Source organism: Vidua macroura, chromosome 11 (genome assembly GCF_024509145.1).
Source record: "Vidua macroura isolate BioBank_ID:100142 chromosome 11, ASM2450914v1, whole genome shotgun sequence".
NCBI classification, from domain to species: domain Eukaryota; kingdom Metazoa; phylum Chordata; class Aves; order Passeriformes; family Viduidae; genus Vidua; species Vidua macroura.
This window is the reverse complement of record NC_071581.1, coordinates 14301364-14324779: the sequence shown is the minus strand read 5'-3', so window position 1 is coordinate 14324779 and position 23416 is coordinate 14301364. Positions and strand designations below refer to the sequence as shown.

Genomic DNA, 23416 nt, shown 5'->3' with positions numbered 1-23416 from the left:
GGTTTGGCATGATTCACAGGACTCAATGTGCTGTTTGACTGACAGAAGCTCCCATGGTGTGGCATTCACATACCCTCTGAACAGAGAGAGACTTAGCTTTCTCAGGATTTCTCCTGAGAGAAGCAGAGAAAAGAGAATCAAAACAATCCTTATCTCATTTGCTGCTCCTGTGTTTGTGCCCATGTGGAATGTGGTATGGAGATTGTTTACCCAAGGTGATTGCTTGGTTGGATTCTGGTGATGGTGGTTTGGATTCATGGACCAATTGGATCCACATGTATATAGGGACTCTCAGGAGAGAGTGATGGGCTTTTAAGTTAGTTAGTTAGTGATAGTTCTTGTTAGTGTAATATAGTTATAGTAAAATATAGTATAATAAAGTAATTAATTACTTCTGAAATCATTGGGGTTCAGACATCATTCTTCCCAGATGCTGGGGGCTGCTTTTACCAATACCAGGGTAATCAAATTTTTTCAAGACAAAGAACACCTAAAAATATTTTAACAGAACAACTGATCTGCATGTCCTGCTCCTACACCTCCTGACAGTCAGCACCACAGGTGGGACACTGGCACAACCAGAGGGACACTGGCACAGACTGTCCAGCACTGACCCAACAAATCCAGCATTGGTTCAACACAACTCCAACCAGTTCAACACCAGCCCAACCAGACCAAGGCCAGCCCAGTGGCCACTGACCTCACCAGCTCTGGCTGAAGCCAACCACTCAGCATCAGAGCTGAAAACATTTGCAGTGAAAAAAGGCTCCCCGAAACCCAGGCTCAACAGCACCACTTTTCCCCAGACCCTTTCCCACCCATCAGTGCCTGCTGGGACAGAACATTGCCCAGGAAAAACCCTACTGGGCAGTCTGCATCTGTGTGCTCACATCTCCTGGCATGGGACTTCTCTGGGAGGAATTCACGAATTTTTGGAGCTATGAGACAGGGATGGATGCTCCTGGCTGCCTGCATTCCATCAGCAATGACCACACTCATGGGACTGGAGTGGTCCCAGCACCCCTGGTTATCTGAGCATGCAGCAGCACAACATGAGCCCCCCAAGCTCCCCAAAGCAAATTATTCCTGTTTTATGATGAAGCTATTAACAAGGGTTATTTCCATGGCAACTGGAGCAGCTCTGAGAGAACCCAGAGGGCCTTTATCTCTGCCTTTATCTCCTGTATTAAATCATAAAAGAAGAATGAGCTGATGGAAGAAACCCTTTGGGGGAACTGATCACAGAGCTGATTCCTCACCCCTGGTTTGGTATGGAAGCATTAGTTTCTTGATGCTTCTTGAGCATCCGGTTAGCAGCAGTTAATGATTTCTGTCTAACACAAGAAAACCTGCTCCTCTCCCTGTGCAGCCACAGTGTTTCTGGGGGATATGCACAACATGGTGACCCTCAGGAGGTGGTGGTGCACAACAAGGTGATAGTGATGCTGAAGCTGTGAGAGGATGTGTAGTTAAATGTTGGAATTTTTGTTACCTAACCGCAGCCTATAATCTTGGTTCAGCTTTAGGAAAAAATCAAACAGGTGATTCCCACATTCATTTAAATTGGTTGAACTCCCTACATGCAGATTCAGTGGATGGATGGAAGGATGTTGGTACAAAGCTATTACAGCCAGTGCAGAGAAAATTGGAGTGTTTGTGAAGATCTGATGCTTTTTGACAGGCCAGTAAGCCACATAGATCTGAAATCAAAACAGCAGTGATTTTTTTTTTCTCCCACTTAACTAACTGGCCACTTGCCAGCCCAGCTGTGACATTTGCTCTCAGGAGCTGAATCAGAAATGCACATGCTTAGAGGTTTTTTCAGCAATCCCTCAGGTTCTCCTCTAGCATGTGTCTTCTTCAGGGTTGCAAAAACAAACCATTAAAAAGACCAGCTATAAAGGGATCCTTCCCATTGTCTTATTAAAACAATTGTCAGACTATCCTAGTGAGATTTAATGAGGTTTAGTCTTATTAATTCCACCCTGAAGAGTTATTTCCTCCTTGCTTAGCTTGAGAAGTTAAAATATTTATGGAGATCATGTAATAATTGCTGCTCAATGAAGCTGCTTTTGCCAGAAACTCTTGCACATCTCCAAGCCTGCTCTTTCCCATCCATCATTTCCAGACAAGCTCTTTGCTGAACTGCCTGGCCTTGACCTCTGCTGCAGCAAACAGGGGGCCGTGAGTGTTTGCAATGAGCAGCAAGTGTGAAAACATCACTGAAAGGATGGCCTTGAGATTTCTGTGTTGATGGCTCTCAGGAGAGCCTCAGAAAGCGTCATGATCTGACAAAGCAGGAAATGAAACAGAGACATTCAAAAAGGAGAGAGGAGTGGGAAAAGGACAGCATGCATTATTGGGGAAATATCACCCAGGGCTGGGTCTCTGGTCAGCTGGCTGAGGTCCAAACCCCAAATCCACCCTTCTCCTTCACATCACAGGCTTTTCATGTCTGCAAGGCACCTTCCCACACTCTGGCAGCAAACAGAGTGGCACAGTCTGCTCAAAGCCCCACCACAACTCTTCCAGCTTCTGATTTCCACAGGAACCCACCCAAAATTGCCCAAATTCTGGCACAGATTAATGAAAACACCCCTGGGACGTGTTATGTGTGCAAAGCATAACTGGGATTTTGATGCTGTTGAGTGCTTGGATTCTCCAGTCAGTGCCAAGTTTCCCTCACCAGACACTGCAAATGGATGCTTAAAAATGGGCTCTTGTGGCCATGTCCTTGTGGGCATCAAGTACTGGGGAATGAGAGTTTTAGTGTTGTTGAACATCTCAAAGCTTCTTTGCTGGCATTTTTAAAGGTCACTATTCAGCTCATTAAAACTACAGGATGTAAAATATAGATTATTTTGCACCACCCACGAACTCGGAGACCCACTGTGACCTCCCCACATCTTCCCTTTGCCTCACAGGGTTACAACCTGACCAACAAGGCTTCCCAGTGCTGGCTTCCAGCAAGACTGACCAAATTGGATGACAATTACCACGCCTGGGGACACTGATGACTTCTGCAACTGTTAATAACCACAGTCCAAGCACACCCACAGAGTGATGCTGCCGAAATGAGAAGGCTTTTCAGTTGGAAACCAAAGGCAACTCTGTTTCACCCACACTTTTCCTCCAGCTAAAAAAGCAAAACCCGACAACAAACCTATTGCCATGCCATATAACACCCATCAAGCCTCATCCCAGGATGATGGGGAGGTTATCTTCCACCCACCCAGCCCTTTAAAAACCAGGCTTGTGTTGCACTGTAATCTCTGAGTGGCTGATTTAAATTCGTTGCTCATAATTGCCTGTTTGCTTCCAAGAGATATTTTCTTATAATTAAAATAACACTCAGACCTGCCTCTTTCTCCCTTCCCTCCCCCCGACTTTTAAATCCCTTCCAAAGCAGAGGCCCAAAACTGATTGCCTGGCACATAATCAGTAGGAGAAACCTGAGGAGAACAGGCATTTAAATAGTTGATAAATGAAGGCATTACCATATGAAAGACCCTCAGCCTTCCCGAAACAGCTCTAAAAAACCAAATGAGACACCTGTTCAGATTTTAAAAATGACAACAGCATCATATGGATTTGAAAAGTTTTTTGCTATAAAATCCTCCTTCTGCAAATCTCAGTGTTGGACTCTTCTCATCTCATACTTACCTTGTCTGGTCCTGAAGGTCTCCTGCCATGGACCCTTCCCAAGCAATTTATCACAGGACTCTCTATTCTCACTATCAGAGATCCTCCCTGCTGCACTGGAATCCATCATTCCTCGTGCAGCCACACGGCTGTGAAGGGCAGGTGTCTGCTGGCCCACACAGGGGCTGTGCTGCACTTCCCCAAGGTCACCTGTGGATCCAGAGGCTTCTGGCCCCTTTGCACCCTGTCCACTCACCCAGCAGGCTTGGATCAGGCTTGGAAGTGTGGCCTCCTACTTCTCAGCACCCTGGCTATAATCAGCCTTTTGCTACACACTTGTTCCTAATTAGCTGTATTTAGTACCCACAAGGCAGCAATTTGATACATATTTTATTTCAGTTTTCTAAGGAAAGTGCAGATTTTGTTTTCCAAACAGGTCCTACTCAAAGGACCCTGCAGATGTAGCAGTGTGGGATGGTCAAGCTGCTGAAGGCTCAGCCTGGCTGTGCCACATGCTCATGCTTTGACTTGCTCCCTCCTTTCAAAGCTGCTCTCAGACTATTTGGCAAGACAACAGCACTGACACCTTCACCATACAATTTACCTAAATGCCAGGAGCAATAGACCTAAAAAGGGAGGGAAGAGGAGGAAAACCATGTCCTACAGGAGGTCCATGACAGCTGGAGCCAGGACACCAGAAGCAAGACCTCCAGAGAAGATGCTCTTCCTTTTCAGAGAGAATGGAGGGACATGAACTTTGCAGCAACAGACAAGCAGAAGAGCAGTGAAGGAGGATCTTAATCTAAAAATAAGTTCCAAGAGAGACCTTAAGATTCATCTCCCTGCCAGTCCCTGCTCCCCACAGTCTGGCAGCCCAGGTGGATCTACTGCACAGCCCTGCAGAGCTGGCAAGAAAATCGCTCCGGATGGCATCGCACGGAGAAGCAGAGTTCTGGTCTGGAGTCTGAGCAGAAAAGTTGGGGAAAATTCAGTTCTTGCAGAACTGAAGCAGCACATTTTGTTTTAATTTGTGGTGCAATATTTTCTTAAATCAGCTTCAGAGAAGATTTGCAGAAATATTTTCTGAGAAGCTAAATGAGCAACTCCTTTCCTTTCAGATTGTTCTTCAACTATAAAGTTACATAACTTTTCTGGAGATCAGCATCTGTTTTTTGATATAGAAATTGACACAGAAATTGTTCAGAAATGTGTCATTCAAAACACATGGAGAGTTGACTCATCCTTTACCAATTCACTGACCCATCACCATGCTTTTCTTTTTTCAGCCACAGCCATGCACCATGATTACATCTTTAAGTGCATTGTGGGAATGTTTCAGACCTGGCTGTGCTGCACTGCAGTGGCACCCCATGGGCTTCAAACCCAGACCTGAAGCAAGGTCAGAACATGAGGTCTGTGAGAAGCCTTGAGCAGCTCACATTTTCTGGGCTGGGCACAACCCAGAACTGCCACCACTGTGCTGCTGTTCCACCCTGCCATGGGTCCATCCCCTGACATGGCACAGCCCTGCCCCAGGAACCTGACACCCTCAGTGTGAGCACCAAGTCCATTCAGCAGAGCAGGAGAAAACCTGGTCAAGTTAAATGAAAGGCTGAGATAAAGGGTTAGCTGGAGGATGGGAGGAAAATGTTCTTTTTGAGGATTATTTCTAGCGACTATTTTATCTCGAGGTGTCATCATTCAAAAAAGAGCAATATCACTTTTGGCAAGCTTAAGTTTGGCAGGTAAGAATGCAAATAAGAGCACTTGATATTGCTGATCTGGGCTGCGCTGTAGAACAAAAAATATCATCCACCATTTTTAGCATCCAAGACTGCTGGCAGGTGATTCTCACTCTGGGGCTGTAACTGAGCTGCTCAAACAAGCACAGTTTGCAGTTTGCTGCTGGGGACTGAAAACTGGGGGAGACCCATGGTCAGCCTGGCACCAGCAGCAGGGAGAGGACATCTGCTGCAGCACCTCCATGAGCCCCGGGAGCCCAGCATCTCCTGTTCACTGCAATTACATCTCAAAAGGCAGAGACAAGAATGGTGGATTGCTGCAGGAACATTTTAACTCACAAATAACTTGCAAACCTATTCACCTGTATGTAGATACCTCTGGGCTCCCTACTGCTACTGGAGCAACAGCAGCTGGCATTGAAGGTCAGTGCACTCAGTTTTTTATGATTTACATATTCTCACATCTAAATAATGAATTTTAAGGGGAAAATGCATTTGCAGCTGCTTTGGGTACAGTGCCAGTCCATAAGAACACATGTGGTGTTTGGCACTCTGACAGGAGAAGGCTCTCAGGGGGTGTGTGTTGTGTCACCACCTGGTCATATCTCCTCTCCAGGTCCATGGAACGAGATAACTGAGAGAGTGGCAGCGGAGCTGTCAGTGAGCAAGCAAGGAGTAAAACACTGTCTTTCACATCTCTTTGCTCTCTCTTCAGGACCAAAGGTGATGCTGAACACCAAGCAGTGGTGGTCCAAGGCCACCCTCAGATCCTCAGGGCTGGTCCATAAATCCTTCCTGCTGTACCCTACTCTTCCCTGAAGCCATTCATTCTGGCATGTGCATGGGCAGTTGCAATTTCAGCTCCAATTTGGGGTAATTTTGCTTTCCAAGCACTCTCTTTCCATCTTGGACAGGACATACATCAAGGTCAGTCACCAGTGCTTCTTGGACCTGTCTGCTGCCCAACAGAAGCATCCCCAGTAAGGAATAATTTGACTTTAAATCTGAGCTGCTTCATCCTTGAAAACATTCATCACTCAGCATTTTTTGGATTCTTTGCAGCTTGCTTTTAAAGTTTGCCACCCCACTTAAGGTCAGCCTTGCTGATGCTTCCATAGTCAGTCCTGCAAAAATGCTTAATTGGCAGAAGCTGGAAGCAGGAGCAATCCCAGCTGGACCTGATAGGAACAAGGCTAATTGAGCCTCTCAGGCTCAAAAACCCACACTGTTTTTTTACCAAGCTAAGTCACATTTCCCAGGGTGTCTGGGTGAGGGTGCAGTGGTAAACACCACCTCTGCCATGCCCAGGCACTTCCCCTGTCACCCCCAAAGCTGACAGGGATGCAGGGATGGTGGGCACTGTCCCCTGAGGCAGGGGACTCAGTGACTGAGGGGCAGGGACAGCACCGCCCTGGCTCTGCTCTCCCACCACGCCCCACACACCCCTGGCACTGGCACAAACCACCTCCTTCCCTGTCATGCTGGTTTTGGCCTTTGCTGACTGCACTACACACCAGTAGAAGAGAGTTATATAGGAACATCTCCTGCTGTCAGCTTTATTTAGAACCCCAAAGTTCATTTCCTTTCTCTCCAATTTAACTTTGCATTTCCAGTTGTCACTGGCAGTCATTTCAATGTGGCACGGACCTCAATGTATTGGAAAATAATTACAATGACAGATTTTGTTTTGCTGTGTGAGACCTTCCACTACTGAATCTAATTACTGCTGATACTTTACGAGCTCCTCCAGCACGAGATAATTGCTGCTTTCTCTTTTTATGAGCAAGAAATAATCAGTTGTCTTTTAAGGTGAGAAATATAAACAGCAATTAAATACCATGGTTCTCCGTGCCCTCTTGTCAGCTGGCACCTTTCAGAAAGACAACACAGAAAAAGGTTAGGCTTCATTTATTGTTTGCCCCAAATACATTGTTTGAAAAGGAGGGAATAGGGACGCTCCTAAATGATTGATAGTTTTCTCCAGCTTAGGAAATGTGTATTTTATTACGGAGAAGCAGGAGCAGCTCACAAGCCAAGCAGTTTGCTCAGAATGCTCAGCATCATCACCCAGCCCCTTGCAGGATCTGGCCACAAGAAAAGGCATAGGGACAGCAACAGGCTTGAGCATCAGGGGGCACACAACCACACTTAGCTCTACCAAAAACCTGCTGCTTTGGTCACCTTTCACCTCTTCCAGTGTTTCTAAAAATATCCATTAAATGTATGAATCCTTTAAACATCCTGCTACCCCATCAGCATGGGACCCTTGGTTACAGCATCACATGAGGAGAAGATGGAGCAGAAGGAAACTACCCCATCCCTGAAAGTGCCCAGGGCCAGGCTGGGTGGGGCTTTGTACTCCACTGGTCCAGTGGAAGGTGCCCCTGCCCATGGCAAAGTAGTGGAACTTGATGAGGTTTAAATTCCTTCCAAAACAAATGTATCCTGTTTGAACACTGGAGACAGGTTTCTCTACCACCCACAAGCTTATTTTCTGTTGTGTTTTTTTTTTTTTCCCCTGCTTCTTTACGTGAACAAAGTGCCTGCCTTTGAATAATTCATTGATGAGGTTTGTACCACTTTGTTCACAAAATCACAGTGGGGAGCAGTGTTTTTCATTAAAGACTTCTTTGCCACCTCCTCTCTGTGATGGAGTCTTGCCCTCCTTGCTCTCTTGCCAAAAATCTGCCAGGCAGTGAAGAGCAGCACACCCCACGGGCTGATGAAATGAGGGGATGGGAGGATGCTGGGGCAGCACCAGGCTTGGGAAATGTCTGCATTTGAGATGAGGTGTTGTGATCCTTCAGTGTCCCAGCAGGAAGGTGCCTCCAGTGCTCCAGACCTCCCTGTTTCTCTCCACACAGTCATGATGGAGGTGACCAGCTCAGGTTTAGGTAGATAACCTTGACCTGTTGCAATTAAGGCAGGTGAATCCTGCCACAATTTGCTGAATCAAGGAGGGAGAAAGGTGCTCTTCTTATGAGTGGATTGGGATTATGAATAACCATCCTGCTTCTGCTGTGGATGTCTCATGCAAGGTAATGCCCAAATGCTTAGTTGCCTAATTTATAAGCAGGGAATAGACCATCTTCCTCTTGCAAAGTATTAGGAAGAATTAGTCATATATATTCACATCACATTGGAAAAGCAGTGGTGGAAGGCATCACGAACAGCAAGATGGAATGAATTACTAAGATCTCTATTAGCATGTTAACATTTATTTAAAATACATAGTTGGCAAACCTGATGGTCATGAAAATTGCTAATAATGAATATAAATGAGACAGACACAGAAATGTAATCATAAAAAATTTGTGTTGTCCTGATTTTTTTCACCCTTTCATAATGTTGATTAAAAAAATCACTAACACTTCAGACAGGTCAGTGCTTGGCCAAAGACTTTTGCCTTTAATTTATTATGGCAAGACATCAGCATGTTAAATATGTGACTTCACTTTCCATGCTGCCTTCCTCACAAAAATCAAAATGGATGAATTTTGTTCAAACAAGGAAATCAAGCTCTTTACTCAGCAGCAAGAGGGGAGAGAAATTTGCCATTTCCCATTTTAACTCCTGAAACTTCTTATCATTGTCACTTCTTTTATGTGGAGTAATTTGAGTTTCTCTTGTAGCTTCAAAGATAGATGGAAGGGAGATTTCAATGTGGATTGCTTGCAGGAAAGCTGTAGTTGGATTGGGAAATACTTAAAAATGCTTGGAAAAAGCAAAACCTTCCTCCCTGGCCTGGCCCTCAGCATACTACCTTGCTGAGTGAAGAGGAAAACTACTTTTTATTAATCATGGCACAAAACAACAATGCAAATGTGGTTGAAGGTGGAAGTGGGAGAAGGGATTGATTCTCCTGAGGCAATAAATATTACTGATACAGCCCAGTTGCACTATTAAGTGGTGTGGAAGAACAGGAAATAATTTCAAAGGAACTAAAGCTCTATAAACAATTCTCTCAGCTTGGTACAAAAGAATGAGTGCTGCTCCTCTCAGCAGGGATGTTTATATGGTACATCAGCTCAGATTTTATAGATATTCATAAATGAACTTCAATATGCTTCTTGATCAGTGTCACTGACTATAATAGTCCAGTATCATTAACACACATGATGGATTTTTAAGGACTTAGGCCTACTTTGCACATATAAACCAGGTCATTATGTCTCAGTTTTGGTGTTTGCATGATTCCTCTGCAGTCCTTCAAACACACAGCCCTCTAGTTTCTAATACAGCAGCTTCACACATGGCAAATGTCTTTGGAAAGCAGGCTGCCTTCCAAGGTGGAAGCTGGATTTAAAGGCAGCTCTATAATATGAAGTTTCCAAAAGCCCTCTCAGTGATGCTGACAACAACTCCTGCATTCCAGATCCCACCTGAGGGACCCAGAGGCTGTGTTGTCTGCAGTGTGGGAGGACACAGCACTGCTGAAGAGGATGAGGACCTTTCAGATTGATGTGCTCTGTTAATGCAACTTTTAGGCCGCTCACCCTGAGCTTGAGAAACGTGAGGTGCAGGAAGGAGCACTCACCCGTTTGGTGTAGTCCATGGCCTTCAGGATGGAGAGGTTCAGCATCTCCAGGGAGGCCAAAACATCTTCATAGTCTCCCATATGATCAGCAAAATAGTCTGGTAAAACCAAGAGAAGCATGATGGGAACATGTTAATGTAACTTGAGGCTACTTGGCACAGCCAGATCTATTATTGGTGGTAACATAGACTTGAGAGGTTTGTTCCAGGGGTATTTTTATACTCTATATCCTCACCCAAAGTCACAATTTGTCCTGCAGGGATGGGCAGTGGTGTGACTCCCATGAAGTATGGGACCATTGCAGAAAGGAGATGTAAGACCCAGTGGCTCCCATTGAAAATAACTCCTCAGGTTCTTTTTTTCTATGCCTACTTCTGCATTTGATTGTAGATGGTCTCCCTCCCTCCTACTGCTGGCATGGAGGAAGGGGTCTCAAAAGAAATCCCCTTTCCATTCCCTTGACATTCTTTGCCACTTAAAGCATCTAAATACCTTCCAATTCACCCCAATTTATATGAGCTGAGACTGGCCTTAGATCTCTCCCTATGTGCCTATCACATTTACACCTCAGCCCACAATCACAGTTTGAACAAGTTTTTGAGAGTAAAATATGCCTTGAAAGGAAGAGAACAGAGCTGCAAGCTGGGCCCAAAATCACGTGTTCTCCACAGAGAGGGAGCCACACATTCTCTGTGCCATCCTTGTCCTTTCCCTGTTTCTGGTGACTGACTCAGAGTACAGCAAAAAGCTGTTCCTTAAAAGCCACCGGTGCTGTTCCTCAGCACCAGGACATGGAGTTTCACACTGAGGTGACATCTCTGTGAAGTTCAGCAAGACATAAACTTCAGGAAACAATCCCACTAATTAGGTTTTCTTGGCTTAATTACAAGTGCCTATAGCTATTTACAGTCTAAGAACATATCCAAAGGGAAGAAGATTTTGGCAGGACCGGAATGTCACAGCATGACTGACAGCAGCTGTTCCACGATGAGTAAACAGCTTACTCTCATTGCAGTGTGTTTGCTTTTTCCTTCCTACTTGGGAAAGAAAAATTGAGCAGATCTGATAGGTAAAGACTTTTTCCAAGTCCTGAAATAAAAAGCTGGACCCATCCATTTCAGGAGAAATAGCTGTTGGGGCACAGCATAGCCCTTGAGACTGACCAAGGAGCACATGGGAGGAGAACAGAGTTGATTTTAACAAAGTATTCAGCTCTGCTGCTTTAGCATTACTTATTCATGTGAAGCTGCAGGGCTCAAGAAATAACTTTTAAGATGCTCTCAACATTTTATAACACACAACCCATTTCAAGAGAGACACCACAGCTCCCATTTAGACAAACTGAGGGTTTATGTTTAATACTTGGAAGAGAAGCAAGCAAATAAATCACAGGCAAGGGCAGGTATTCAGCAGATAACAGATCTGGGCAGGAGCTTGTGCTGATCGATCCTTTCTCTGGCTTCCCCTAGCTTTCCCCAGGAGGTGATGGGTTTATCTCCCTTCTCTCCTGGCAGCTTCACCCCTGGGAGAGGCAGCAAGATGGGATCACTCTGGGTGACAGCCATGTAATTTCCTGATTTTATCAGAGTGATGGAGAAAGCCACGAGGGGTTAACAATGCCATTGTTACCCCAAAGCTGTGGGGGTTTGATTTCTTGGGTCAGCTGGCAAGGAGACCTACTGCAGTAAGAATGGAGGGATGGGAACAAGCCCTTCATATCCTCAGCAAACAAAAGGATTTTATGGAAGTCTTTGTTTCTTGCATACCAAAGCAAGGACAAGCAGGAATAACCAGTGGAAAGGGGAAATGTTGCTGCTTTTGCTGCCACCTTGGATGCTCAAAATGGCGTGGGCAGTACACCAGGAGGAGAGAAACCCTGGACAACGTCCTGGTGCAGGCACACCCATGGCCAGAGAAATCTTTAAGGTATCAGGAATAAGGAGTAACTGCCTGGTGCTGGCACAGGCACCCAGTGACCCCATCTCTGCCTGCACAACCCACTCCCAGCCTGACTTCCAAAGGCTGTAAGTAGCTGCAAAATGGTGAAGGTAAATGGCAAAGACCTGCTGAGGTGGCTTCATATGTTCTTCAGGAGGGGAGGAGAAGAGAGAGATGCAAGGCCAGACAGCTCTCCATCCATCTCCTCCAAAAAAGCTGGGGTGTAGGAAACATTTCCCAAGCATCCATAGAAAAACACACCTGAGAGAGCAGTTTGAGTCACCTCCTATTGAAGCAAAGCCCTTCAGAAATCCCAGCAGGAAACATTCCCTTTCTGGTCAAGGTGTGGGACAAAATATCACAGATTTTCTGTTCAGCCTTTAATTTTGGCAAGCTGTGGGAGGTACAGCAGAGGTAGTGCACCCCTCAGGCAGCCTGAGGGAAACACGAAGGCTGGCCTAGGGAGAAACATGTTACAGGTCTTGCAGAGGGATGCAGGTTTATTGAACTTCAGAGCGAAGCTGGAAGCCATGACACCTCCAGAAATGAAACTCCAGCTTGTTATTGAACAGGTCCATGTGCTTCGCTTAGCTCTGACCCCATTTGTGTTGCAAGAAAATGAAAAAGTTCTGCCAATTTTCCTGTGGAATAAGGAGCAGAGCAGCAGCAGGACTGAGATCCCCTAACTCCACAGCACTGCAGTCTCTACTGGGTTTCATGCAGCCTTCAAAGGCCCTCATGCACACAATGATTGCTTTTGCCCAAAAGGAGGGACTGCACTCACCACACAGTTCCTTGGTGTCCACATTGCTGGAAGAGGGGGAGAACCAGGCAGGGAGGAAGCAGGAAAAATGAAAGAGAAAGAAAGAAAGACAACTTTAATGTAAAGGACACATGAAGGCTGCAGTTAGAGTTCCCACAGGCTTAACTCCAGTTGCCCTCCTGCAACATCACCCACCCCCTCAGCATCCCCCAGCCACCAGTGGGGACAGCCTGTGGAGAAGAGCAGGGTTGTTGGTTCACTCACGGCATCTTCAGCATCTGTGCAGCTGGAGCAGGTTCACAAGTTATTTTGGATGTTCCCTGAGAGGGAAATGAGTACTTGTACATCCCCCCTGAAGGGGCACCTTTGCCAAAGGGGGACACAGCACACCTGGCACACCAGCTCCTCTGACTTCCTTACAAACATCCAGCCTGGCAACAACCCAGTGAGACACTTGATATGGCACAGGAACGTGCTTGTTCCCATTTACTCAGAATAAAAATTTGCAAAATATACTTTTCTCAATGGACCAATTCTCCTAATTCTGCCCTTATGAAGCAGCTCTTGCCCGGGACTGCCTCCAGACAAAATGGCACAATTACTTCTTAACACATGAACATTTAGTTTACATAACAACATCTCAACAAACAACTTGCTTGGGAAATAAAGATTGCTGCTAATCTCTTTGTGCCTCCTATTCCCACACAATCATTAGTGCCATTCAAGGACTGGAACAATCCCTTAATAGAATTATATCTCATCCATCCATTTATATCCTGGGAAGTTATTTCTTTACCTAAACTCATCCCTGCTCTGGCTAACCTGCCAGCATAAGTGGATTAGGGCTTTCCCTGACAGCATCCTCCTGCAGCCTGCCTCGGCACCCAGATCAAGGCAAGCACAAATGCCTCGGGCTCATGAGGTGCTGCCTGAGCCACCCCCTGTCTCCTGCTGAAAAAGCTCGTGGTGCTGAAGCACAGCCCCTTTGGGTAAGGGGTGCCTACCATGGTGACAAGGAGTCACCTCCTGTCTCGGGCCCCTCGAGGTGCAGGACACGCCTGCAGGGGTGGCAGCCGAGCTCTGGCACAAGCTGCAGCTGCCCCTCTCTGCAAAATGAGCTTTTGCACTACTTTATCTTCATTCTTTTGGAGACTTATCTTCCTTAAACCCTGGAATTACTTCCCTGAATCCTACAAAAGCCCCTGGGGATGCTGTGGGCTCAGCTTCCCTGAGTAGGTGTTCTCATGGCCAGATCCACTGAACCCACAGATGGAAAGCTCTGTGCACCAGAGCCACTCCTGATCCCCGGAGCTCTGGCACTGCTCAGCACTTTGCAGCAAGTGATTCCCAACACGGAGCTTCAGCAGTGCAGCAGCAGAGCAATTCAGGTGAGCCCCCAGCAGATGCATTTCCAGCACTGACACAGCCCTGAGCCAGCCCAGGACCCTGGCTGCTTGTTCACCAAAGCACACAGCCTGGGAAGTCAAATGTTGCTTGCAGACACGTGCATAAGAGTAGTTTTGGCAACAACATCACCCATGAAGTGTTTCAATAATATTTTTCAGAAGACAGCTATTGTTTATAAACACCTACTGGTGTGGTTATGGGTTTGCAGCTAGGGCATGTTACTGAGAAAAAAAATCTGTTATTGTATTCCATGTGATTCTGCATTGTAATAATTGATCTGCTGCTGCCAAAATTGGTCTTTTATTTCCTCACATCTTGCCATTGTATGATTTAACTTAATTGTGCTTGAATGTTAACGCAGCTGAGAAGTTGCTTTTAATTCTAAGCCATCTTGCCTTCAGAATAAGCTTAATGAAAGAAATTACTGAAGTCACAAGCTGACTTAATAAAAAAATATGATAATGTTCAGATGAAAAACTGCAAGGAGAAATCAATGGGTACTTGAGCAGGCTTTTTCCAACCCCCAGGAGTCTGCCTGCTGGGAACATCGCTGACACAGAGCCATGTCCCCACCACTCTTACAGGGGGGTTCTGGCTTGGGAGCTGCACAGCAAAAGTCACGTGCAAAACCCAGCTACAAAACAATTTGCCAGCTGCTCTGGTGGTTTAATACTTTAGTAACTAAGCCCCACCTGGGTTACGCCTGTAGGGATTTTTATTATGCAAATATTCAGGCTCTGGGGTTCAGGCCTGGTGAAATGGGAGGTGGCAGCTCCTGACGAGCTCCCTTGTCATCCCCAACCCTCCATCCCAGAGCTTCCTTCTGAGGACGTTTTTGGAGCAATCACGTATCACAAATCCCTTCAGAAGAAAAACATTTACGTGAGCATTAGTTACCAATTTTTTTTTTTTTCAGATGCCAAACATTTAAAATTCCTGTACACAACAATAAGCTAAAAAGAAAAATTGTGACAAGTAGTTCTCATGTTTTCAGGAAAATAATTTTAAAAGTCTTTCAAGTACCAGAACACTTGGCTGTGAATTAGCTTTCGATTTTTATTACATTAATAACATGACTAATTCAAGAGCTTATTGAAGCCATAACCCAACTAACTAAGCAGAATATAATGAAGTTTAAGTAGAAATGAAGTAATAATTAAAGATTTCTGTGTCATACAATTTTTTCTGCACAGTAGAGGCCACATATATCTGATCTTGTTCCAAAACAAAAGTCTTTCTTTCAAAGGAGAAAAAAAATCAAGAAAATCCAAGTATTTTTGAAAATCTAGGCCTTTTCTCTGTTTTCCAACTAACGAGGCTGTAGCATGGAGCAGCACAACTCTGCATCCCCAGTCTTGCTGGGGGTGTGCACCCTTTGAGGTGACTTTCCAAGGCAAAGATATACTTTGGAGATCCTCCATTTGCCACTTGGGACCTAACTGCTCCCTCAGAAGTAGGAGGCAAAGCCAAGAGCTCAGATTTCAACCCAGATCACCTTCTGAAAAGGCAGAGCCCAAGCCATGAGCTACTCTGGCCACAAAAAAGGAGAGTTTATTGCTCACCACTCCCCCCCTTTTAAAGACACTGGGATCATTTGACCAGATAAACATAGTGGCAATAGGGAAATAGTTTTCTGTCCTGGTTCACATCCAACTGTTTCAAAGAAAAAGAAAAGACCTCTAAGTGTGATACACCTCCTGTGTGTGTGGGAGTTTAAAGAGCAATGACCATGCTGTGAGAGCATCCCCTCAGTGGGCTTAATTAAGTGAATTTGTCCAGAGAGTAATTACTGATGCATGACTTGTGCAAGCAAGAGGCTGCCCAGAGTAATGGCTGTGTCTCCTGCATACTCCAGAAAGAAAAACATTTCTCCCCACAAAGCCCCACCCAGCAATAAATTGTGGTTTGATGAGCACCTGAGCTAATGAGGATCCCTGGGAAGTCACATCTCTCTTCCATGTCCCTGGCTGGGGATTGTCCATGGACAGGCTTTTATCAGAGCTGTCCTGCACTGACTTTGCTGCTTTTCCATCTGTTTATAAGCTTTTTTTATTTCTGTAAATGCCTTTCTTGAAATGTGCTGCCATCCTTGAGACTTTATCCCAGGAAGAAGGCACCATCAGACAGAAGACCTGTTACATCAGGGTGCCCAACACCCTGATGTACTACGGGACTACGGCACCAGGCTGAGCCTCCCAGCAGCCAGACCTCTGGGTGGGTGATGGTACCATGCAACCTCCAGCTCTTGGGTCAGAACCTCCAGCTCCTTGGTCCAGATCAACCTAACACCTTCTTAAAGCAAATCAATGTTTTCCACCGGGAAAAAAAAAAGTACTATTTCTGGAAATTCCCCGTGATGATTATTTGCATTCGCTCTTAATAAGCAAGCCCAGTGGAGCACAGCACAGGAGGGAGCACCCAGAGAACATCCCAGGAGGTCTCAGCCTGGCAGAGTCAGGGATGTCCTGGTCCAGTGCTGCTGCTGACCTGCAGAGGCTCCTTCCAACAAAGCCAGCCAGGAGTCTGCAATCCAGCCTCTCTCCCTCTCTTTCCCAGTATCTCCCTGCCTCCCTAAGGCAAGGCTGATGGCCTCTGACTTGCTGTCCTTAACTTATTTTTCCAGATTTCAGCTGAAGAGAGGAGAGGAAAAGTTATCTCAGAATGAAAAAGATTATGTGGAGGAGAGGAGCATGAAATGTCCTTCCTAGGTTTCAGCTCAGCCAAAGGAAAGGTCCCAGGCACTCCCAATGGGCAGTAGAGTCAAAAACATAACGGGAATTCAGAAGTTGCAAATACATCAAAGTTTCATCTTCACGTTTCTCATGCAAATATCTGCTTGGATGTGCTGCTCAAATGCTGCTCAGTGCCCCATCAGCTTCAGCTGAAGATAATAACCCTTTTCCTTGGGCAGATGAAAGGTTTGCATCAGCAGCCACATGGCTTAGTCACTTCACCAGCACAGAAAATGGAAGGTTTTTTTCCCTGAAATCACGTTCTACTTTTACTTCCATCTTTTATTCACAGCTTTGGGTTTGCTATAAGGCTTCAAACGAGCACGGAAACAAATTATCCTCTAGCATTAACCACCTGCAGAACTCATTTTCATTTAGGAAAGACTAAAAAACAACAAGTGCAGCTGGAATGTATTATTATATCTGAGGATAAGGCTTCCAGTCCCATCAGCAACAGCGCTGTGTTATCTCAACACCTCAGAAGTGGCAAATATGCATCCAGATGCCTACTAAGGGGTCACAGATGGTCACTTCTGATCATTCATTTCTGAGCTCAATGAAACATCTTTTACACAAACCCCAGAGTGAGAGAAATTATTCCAGGCAGAGCAAGAGAAATACCAAATACTGGCTGCCAGTCAGGAGCTGAATAATTCTAAAGAATTAAACAACTCTCCAAGCCCATAATTGTATCTTCTGGTGAATTCTGGTAAATCCTTCCCAAGACCTATCCAAATACCTCCCCTTTACCCACCTGATTGCTTAAGGAAAAAACCCAAACCACTCCTATGGTATTACTTATAAAAGGACCTCCAAAATCTGGTGTGCTACGTGCAAAGAAACAGCAGAAACCATATGCCAAGGCTATCCACAAGGGCATCCAGCCATCTGCAGCTTCAAATGACACAGGCAGAGAAGGATTCAGAACATATATCAGTTTTAGGCTTCTTTTCTTTAGCTGTGGCAAGCTGGCAATTAGGATTCTGGTGCCCACCTGGCTTTACTTTAAGGGATGGTCTTTATCTGCTGCCAAATGTTTCTTGCATGACATAAATTTGTGGTGTGCTTCACAGGAATAATTCTAAGGTGCACAAACTTGTGCAGGCACAATTGCCCTGCTCCCTATTCAGTACAGCAATAAAGAGAGTGAGCAGTGAGCCTGAAATAACCCAGCAGGTATTTGCTTTTCCCAGTGGGGCAGAAAGTACCACATATGGAGAGCCATGAGGAACGAGCTGACACGGGGTGCATCATTCCCCCAGACAGAGGTTTCTCCCAAAATCTGAACTATATGAAAGAGGAAAAGTTTTGCAGAGTGCATATGGATCACCACATAACTGGGACACATCCAGCACTGAAGCACAATGATTTAGATTAAAACACCCATGGGGAACAGCTCCCATGGGAGCTCCTGAAGGGGAGAAATTGCTGCCTTCTCCTAAGCAAAACTAATAACTTTATCCTTCCCTTGGCATGTGCTCCATCACTGAGCACCTGGTGAGCACACTAAGGGCCTCTGAAAGCCCAGCAACAAAACGTGTTTTTCTCAAAAGCCCTGGTAACATAGAGCATAAAGAGGGGAAAAAAAAAATAGGGACAAAGAATTGCCCAAAAATAGAGAGAAGCAAAGGGAGGGTTTTGTATGAAGTTTTCACATATTAATTTTGTATTACAGTCTCACCACCTGTGGTGTACTTTGAGAGATGGTCTCTTTCCTCCTACTTGCCCTTGCTATCAACAGGACTTTCACTCACCAGTTGGAAGGCTGAAGTCTAGTGCTCCCAAGGATGTTCTGCTCACCTAACCTGGGGTTTGGCTCCTTCCTGCCCCTTGCACATCTTTCCTTGGGATTTAGGCAGATGATGAACAAGACAGGGGCAGTTTTGCTTCTTCCCACAGCACATGACAGGTGCCCAGCAGGATGGGAGGTGAGCAGCACTGGGGCTGCACTGCACACCTGCATTCAGGCCCACGGCACGGTCATGTTTCAGTAGTTAATATACTTCAATAGTAATATTTTCACTTGGTTTTCCATGCAGCTCCTTGCCTTTTTAAGCCATCTGAGTTCTCAGATGCTGCCCAGATCCAGTTTCCAAACCACACACCCACGTTCACAGGAAATGCTGGTGCCCAAAGCTGTGAGCTCTGCTGGGTGTGCTTCCCTCTGGAGCACCAGGGCAGCAGAGTCCTCATTAATACCCAGTAATCTGGAAAACACTGATTTTTCAAGGTAAACTGAACTGACCTTCTCTACAAACAAGCACAGTAAATCTGGCAGGCTCAGGATAAAACACACTCCTTTATTCATCCTGCTTCAAGGCTGCTCCCTCCCTGCACAACAAGACCCTGTGAAGCTGCTGCAGTCACACAGGGGGTCCATGGTGGACTTGCTCTGCCTATAGAAGCACAGAGAGAAACCAGGAGGTCTCAGTTCCCTGCAGGCTGGGCTCCCCTGGCCCAAGCCAGACAAAAAGCATCTCAGAGAGCCACCACTGTGGTTTCAGCATCACCAAAGATGATCTTTATGTCACCTTCTGTTATGATGGGGAAGGTCAGCAGAAGACCTTTACTACCTTCTCCTCCTCCTTGATGTGGAAGCCCCATGGCAGATCCCCGAGTGTGTCTGGTGGCTCTCCTGGGGACAGTCACACACTCAGCAAAGTGTCTCAGCACCCTACAGCCACTGCACAGCCCAGCCTGCTGGGTTTACAGGCAGAGCTGCCCATTGGCATCCTTCCCACCGTGCCAGAGCCCGAGCTTAGCTCAGAACAGCTTTCATGCACCCACAGGAAGGTGCCTGTGTTACAAATCCTATTCCAGATCTGATTGCAAAAGAAAAGGACAGAGGGAAAAAAAAGGGTGGTTACCACTGAACACTGACTCCTAACTGATATGTCATGAGGCTGAACACCCCAGATGGGTGGCACACATCCAAAAATGCCTGGACTTGCTCCAAAAAGCCTGTGATATTGGAGTGCAGATGCCCTGCAGAAAGGCAGTTGCCATAGCACTCCACTCAAGCAGTAATTACGGGTGTGATGGGAGACGTCTCTTCTCTAGCCAGTGACCTGCAATGCAGTTGCATTCATCTTGTAGCAGTAATAAACATTATAAAAATGACACGAGGAGGCTATTAAACTTGCTAAATACAATCCCTAAAGTCCCAGAGCATCCAAGTGCAGCTATGGATGCACAGGCAGGGCCCTCTGCCCACTGTGACCCCATTAGCTGGTCTGAGCATGGTGCTGGTAACACCAAGTGTGTGAGTTTGATCCCCATAGGGACCATTCACAAAGGAGTTGGACTCAGTAATCCTTGTGGAACCCTTCCAGTGCAGAATATCCTGTGAAATCTCAGGTGCTGGTCTTCCTTTGGATTCATCCCCACCTCTCCTGGCAGAGCCCCCCACCTTCACCACAGTTTTACACTCACCAGAGTCTTCAAGGAGAGGGTTTTGGTGTGGGTTTTCCTGGCCTTGAAAAATGGGGAAACTCTCCTGCAATGACCTCTCATGCTCTCTCAGAGGCTCCCAGGAGTGACCCTGCTGGTCCCCATGGAACATGGACCATGTCCCTGCTCCCTGCCCACGGGGGGTGGGGGCAGTGCCCGGGTGTGAGGGGCAGTGAGCACCAGGTCCACACACACCAGGGCTTGGTTTGCCTGTGGTGTGCTAACAGGAGCACTCCTGCTTTGCTTGTGCAGCTGATAGAACCAGCATGGGCACTTTGTCAGGGGAAGGGGGGAGGATTAAACACTGCTTTTTGCAGCACAACTCATTTCATTTCCTTTCAGGGACTCGATATTTACCATAAAGATGGAGACCATCACAACATAACACATTGTTTGCTATTTTCTCATTTTCAAAGACTGCTGCTGTATTTCAAGGCTGGTTCAGCTCCTCACTCCCTTGGCATATTGATGCATTCTGCAGCCACAGGCACTTGTGAAACACTGGTCATAGCTAAGCCAAGCCTCCATGGAACTCAATTTCCTTTGCACAGCCACAGGTAGGCGTCAGAAATAGCACAGTGAAGACCCCAGTTTCCTCTAGACCATCCTCAGAAAGTCCCAAGCTTCAAACCATCCCCAACACAGACCAGATGCTTCCTTTCATCAGTGGTTTCAAGACAACCAAAACATTTTCTATGTGGTGAAGTGTTTGACAGAACAAAACACCCAGCTCTAATTACCAAGGGCAGCAAGAAAAGTGACTGAATATGGATAAAAAAGAAACAATGGTCTGGATGCTGTTGAAAAACATGCTCAAAGCTCTCACTAGTTATAAGAGAAGTAAATGTCACTTAAAAAAAAGGCAGGAGCAATAAACTGGCACCTGTGAAGTAGCAGACATTTGTTAGTTCATCCATCACAGCTGCAATATGGCACTGCAGGCTGCCAGTCGGTGCCACACCCTCCTGTTTGCCTCAGGGTTCAGAACTGGAGTTCGGGTACTGCACGGAGCCAGGCTCAGCATCCGTGAGGCTCTGCCCTTCCTGCCCTATGGCTTCTAGAAAATAACAACCAAAATGCAGCATAAAAGGGCAATTTTCCACAAAGAGCTGATCATGAACCCAAATCCTCAGACTCTGGGGAGTGCAGGAGGAGCCCAAGGCAGAGCAGTCCCTTCACAAAGCCCAGCATCTTGCTGCCCATGGCTGGGGCAGCACAGCCTGCTGCAACTCCACCGTGGGCAAGGGGAGGGGTTTCCCCCCTCCACATCCAGTGGGGCCACCCAGGATCTGTGTGTTAAGAGCAAAGAGTGGTGGCGCTGTTTTTGCACAAGGAAGAAAATTTTGGGTGATCAAGGCAATGTCCTCTTGGATCATTCCTTGTACCTTGTCAAACCATTTCATGGTTTATTGTCACAGTTGGCCAGAGCCGCTAACCACTCACTCACAAAAGAAGAATCTCTTGAAAAGCTCACAAAAACTCTGAACAAGATGATAACACAAAAACGTCTCCTACTAAGAGCACAGTTAATATCCTGAAAAATATATCAATGCAGCACACTAATTTACTAAGCTTAATCCAACAGTTTCTAAGCATAGTCACCACCTTAAGTAAAATAGACATTTTGTACAGTATGAAACATTTTCAAGTCTCTGCATGTGCCAAATTCCTAATAAACTACATAAAAACCCTCATTTTTTTCTTTTTTTTTTTTTTTTTTTATGGATGACTTTTTCTTGAAAAATATCACTCTGCCCACAAGTGCATCAAAGAAGAGAGAAGGCAGGTTTAATTACAGCCTACAGTAACCAAGCTGCACTTCTAAATTTATTAAATTGATGATTAATGTATTGATTATATTCATCGGCTGACAATGCCAGGCAAAACTGGGACTGTAGTCCTTGGAAGGATGGGCTGGACACGTCATGGTCAGCACAGAGGCAGCACAGGCAACTTCTTTGCTCTCAGGGTCCCACCAGCTCCACTTTGGAAACATAGCACGATTTTCTGTGATATTATCATCACGTTGCATTGAGCTGATTATTTAATTCTGACACCCTGGTCCCATGCAGTGTCTTCAGCCTGCATCCAGAGGCACAGACTGCGTGTAAACCCAGCTCTGCATCTCCCACATGCATTTCAGGAGCAGTAAATACAGCAGTCAACGGCACATCAAATTTGCTGTCAGCCTTGTTCAAAGTGATCAGCCGCGAGACAGACTTTTTAAATGCCAGCTGTTTGCGGTGCACTTGGACTGCTGTGAATGTAAACTCTTTCACAGGGATAGTTGCTGTAACTATTTTGGTTTGGTGCGATATGGATTCCCTATTTGCAGAAAAATATAAAATAAGTAACAGGAAGGAAAAGAACGGTTCCAGCCTGTGCTGCTCATTCACAAAATCGTGGCGCGGAGCTGCGGAGCGCTCGGTAAAGCGCTTTAAAAAGCAAAAGCAAGTTGTCCGGAAGGGCTCCCGGCCCTGCTCAGTGCCCAAGCAGGGCCTTTTCCAGCCTGGCCGCCTACAGCACAGCACAGGCGTGTCCGAGCTCGGCCAGCGTTCAGGCAGGGCGGCTGCACCCCGCACACCGGGAGGGATCACCGGAGCGGTCACCGGGAGGGATCACCGGAGCTATCACCGGCAATGATCACCGGAGCGGTCACCGGAGCTGTCACCGGCAGCGATCACCGGAGCTGTCACCGGCAATGATCACCGGAGCGATCTCCGGCAGCGATCCTGCCGACCTGCGGCGGGGCCCCCGGCGGAGCCCGAGCGGCGGCCGGGCCCTGCGGCATGTCCTGGGCCCGCTGGGCAGGGCTGGGGGCTCGGGCCACCCCCACCAAATGCCACCGCAGGGACCCCGGGGACACTCGCCGAGCCAGTGCTGTGTGTCAGAGCAGCAGGGACAGAAGGAGACGGGCAGTGGGCGCCGTGATGAACGGGTTAGAGAGGCAGAAAGGGTGTAAGAGTTCAGAACACGGACTGGAAATCGCTGCCCGGATTTCAGAGAGGTTCCCGCAGGAGCCTGCAGGGCTGAGTTACCCAAAAAAAGCCCTTTCCGCAGCCTGACTGACCTCCCTCAGCCGCTGTGCTGCTGCCCTGCCCCTCCCCGGGCAGCAAAGACAAGGGTGCTGTGATTTTTCACCTTCACGGGGGCACGATAATGGCACAAGTACCTCTGGCTTGAAGCAAACCTACACTTCAGCTGT

The 23416-nt window shown here is 46.5% G+C and overlaps 1 protein-coding gene across 1 annotated transcript in view; it reads right to left on the bottom strand.

Annotated features, from left to right (window-relative positions):
* The window catches only part of NECAB2 (N-terminal EF-hand calcium binding protein 2), a 73495-nt gene that overhangs the window by 5717 nt on the left and 44362 nt on the right, over positions 1-23416 (bottom strand). Inside the window, exons 4-5 of the mRNA XM_053987662.1 lie at positions 12644-12669; positions 9922-10019 (exon numbers count right to left, since the gene is read on the bottom strand). Of these exons, the coding sequence (XP_053843637.1) occupies positions 9922-10019; positions 12644-12669 (124 nt within the window). The remainder of the gene's footprint in view (positions 1-9921; positions 10020-12643; positions 12670-23416) is intronic.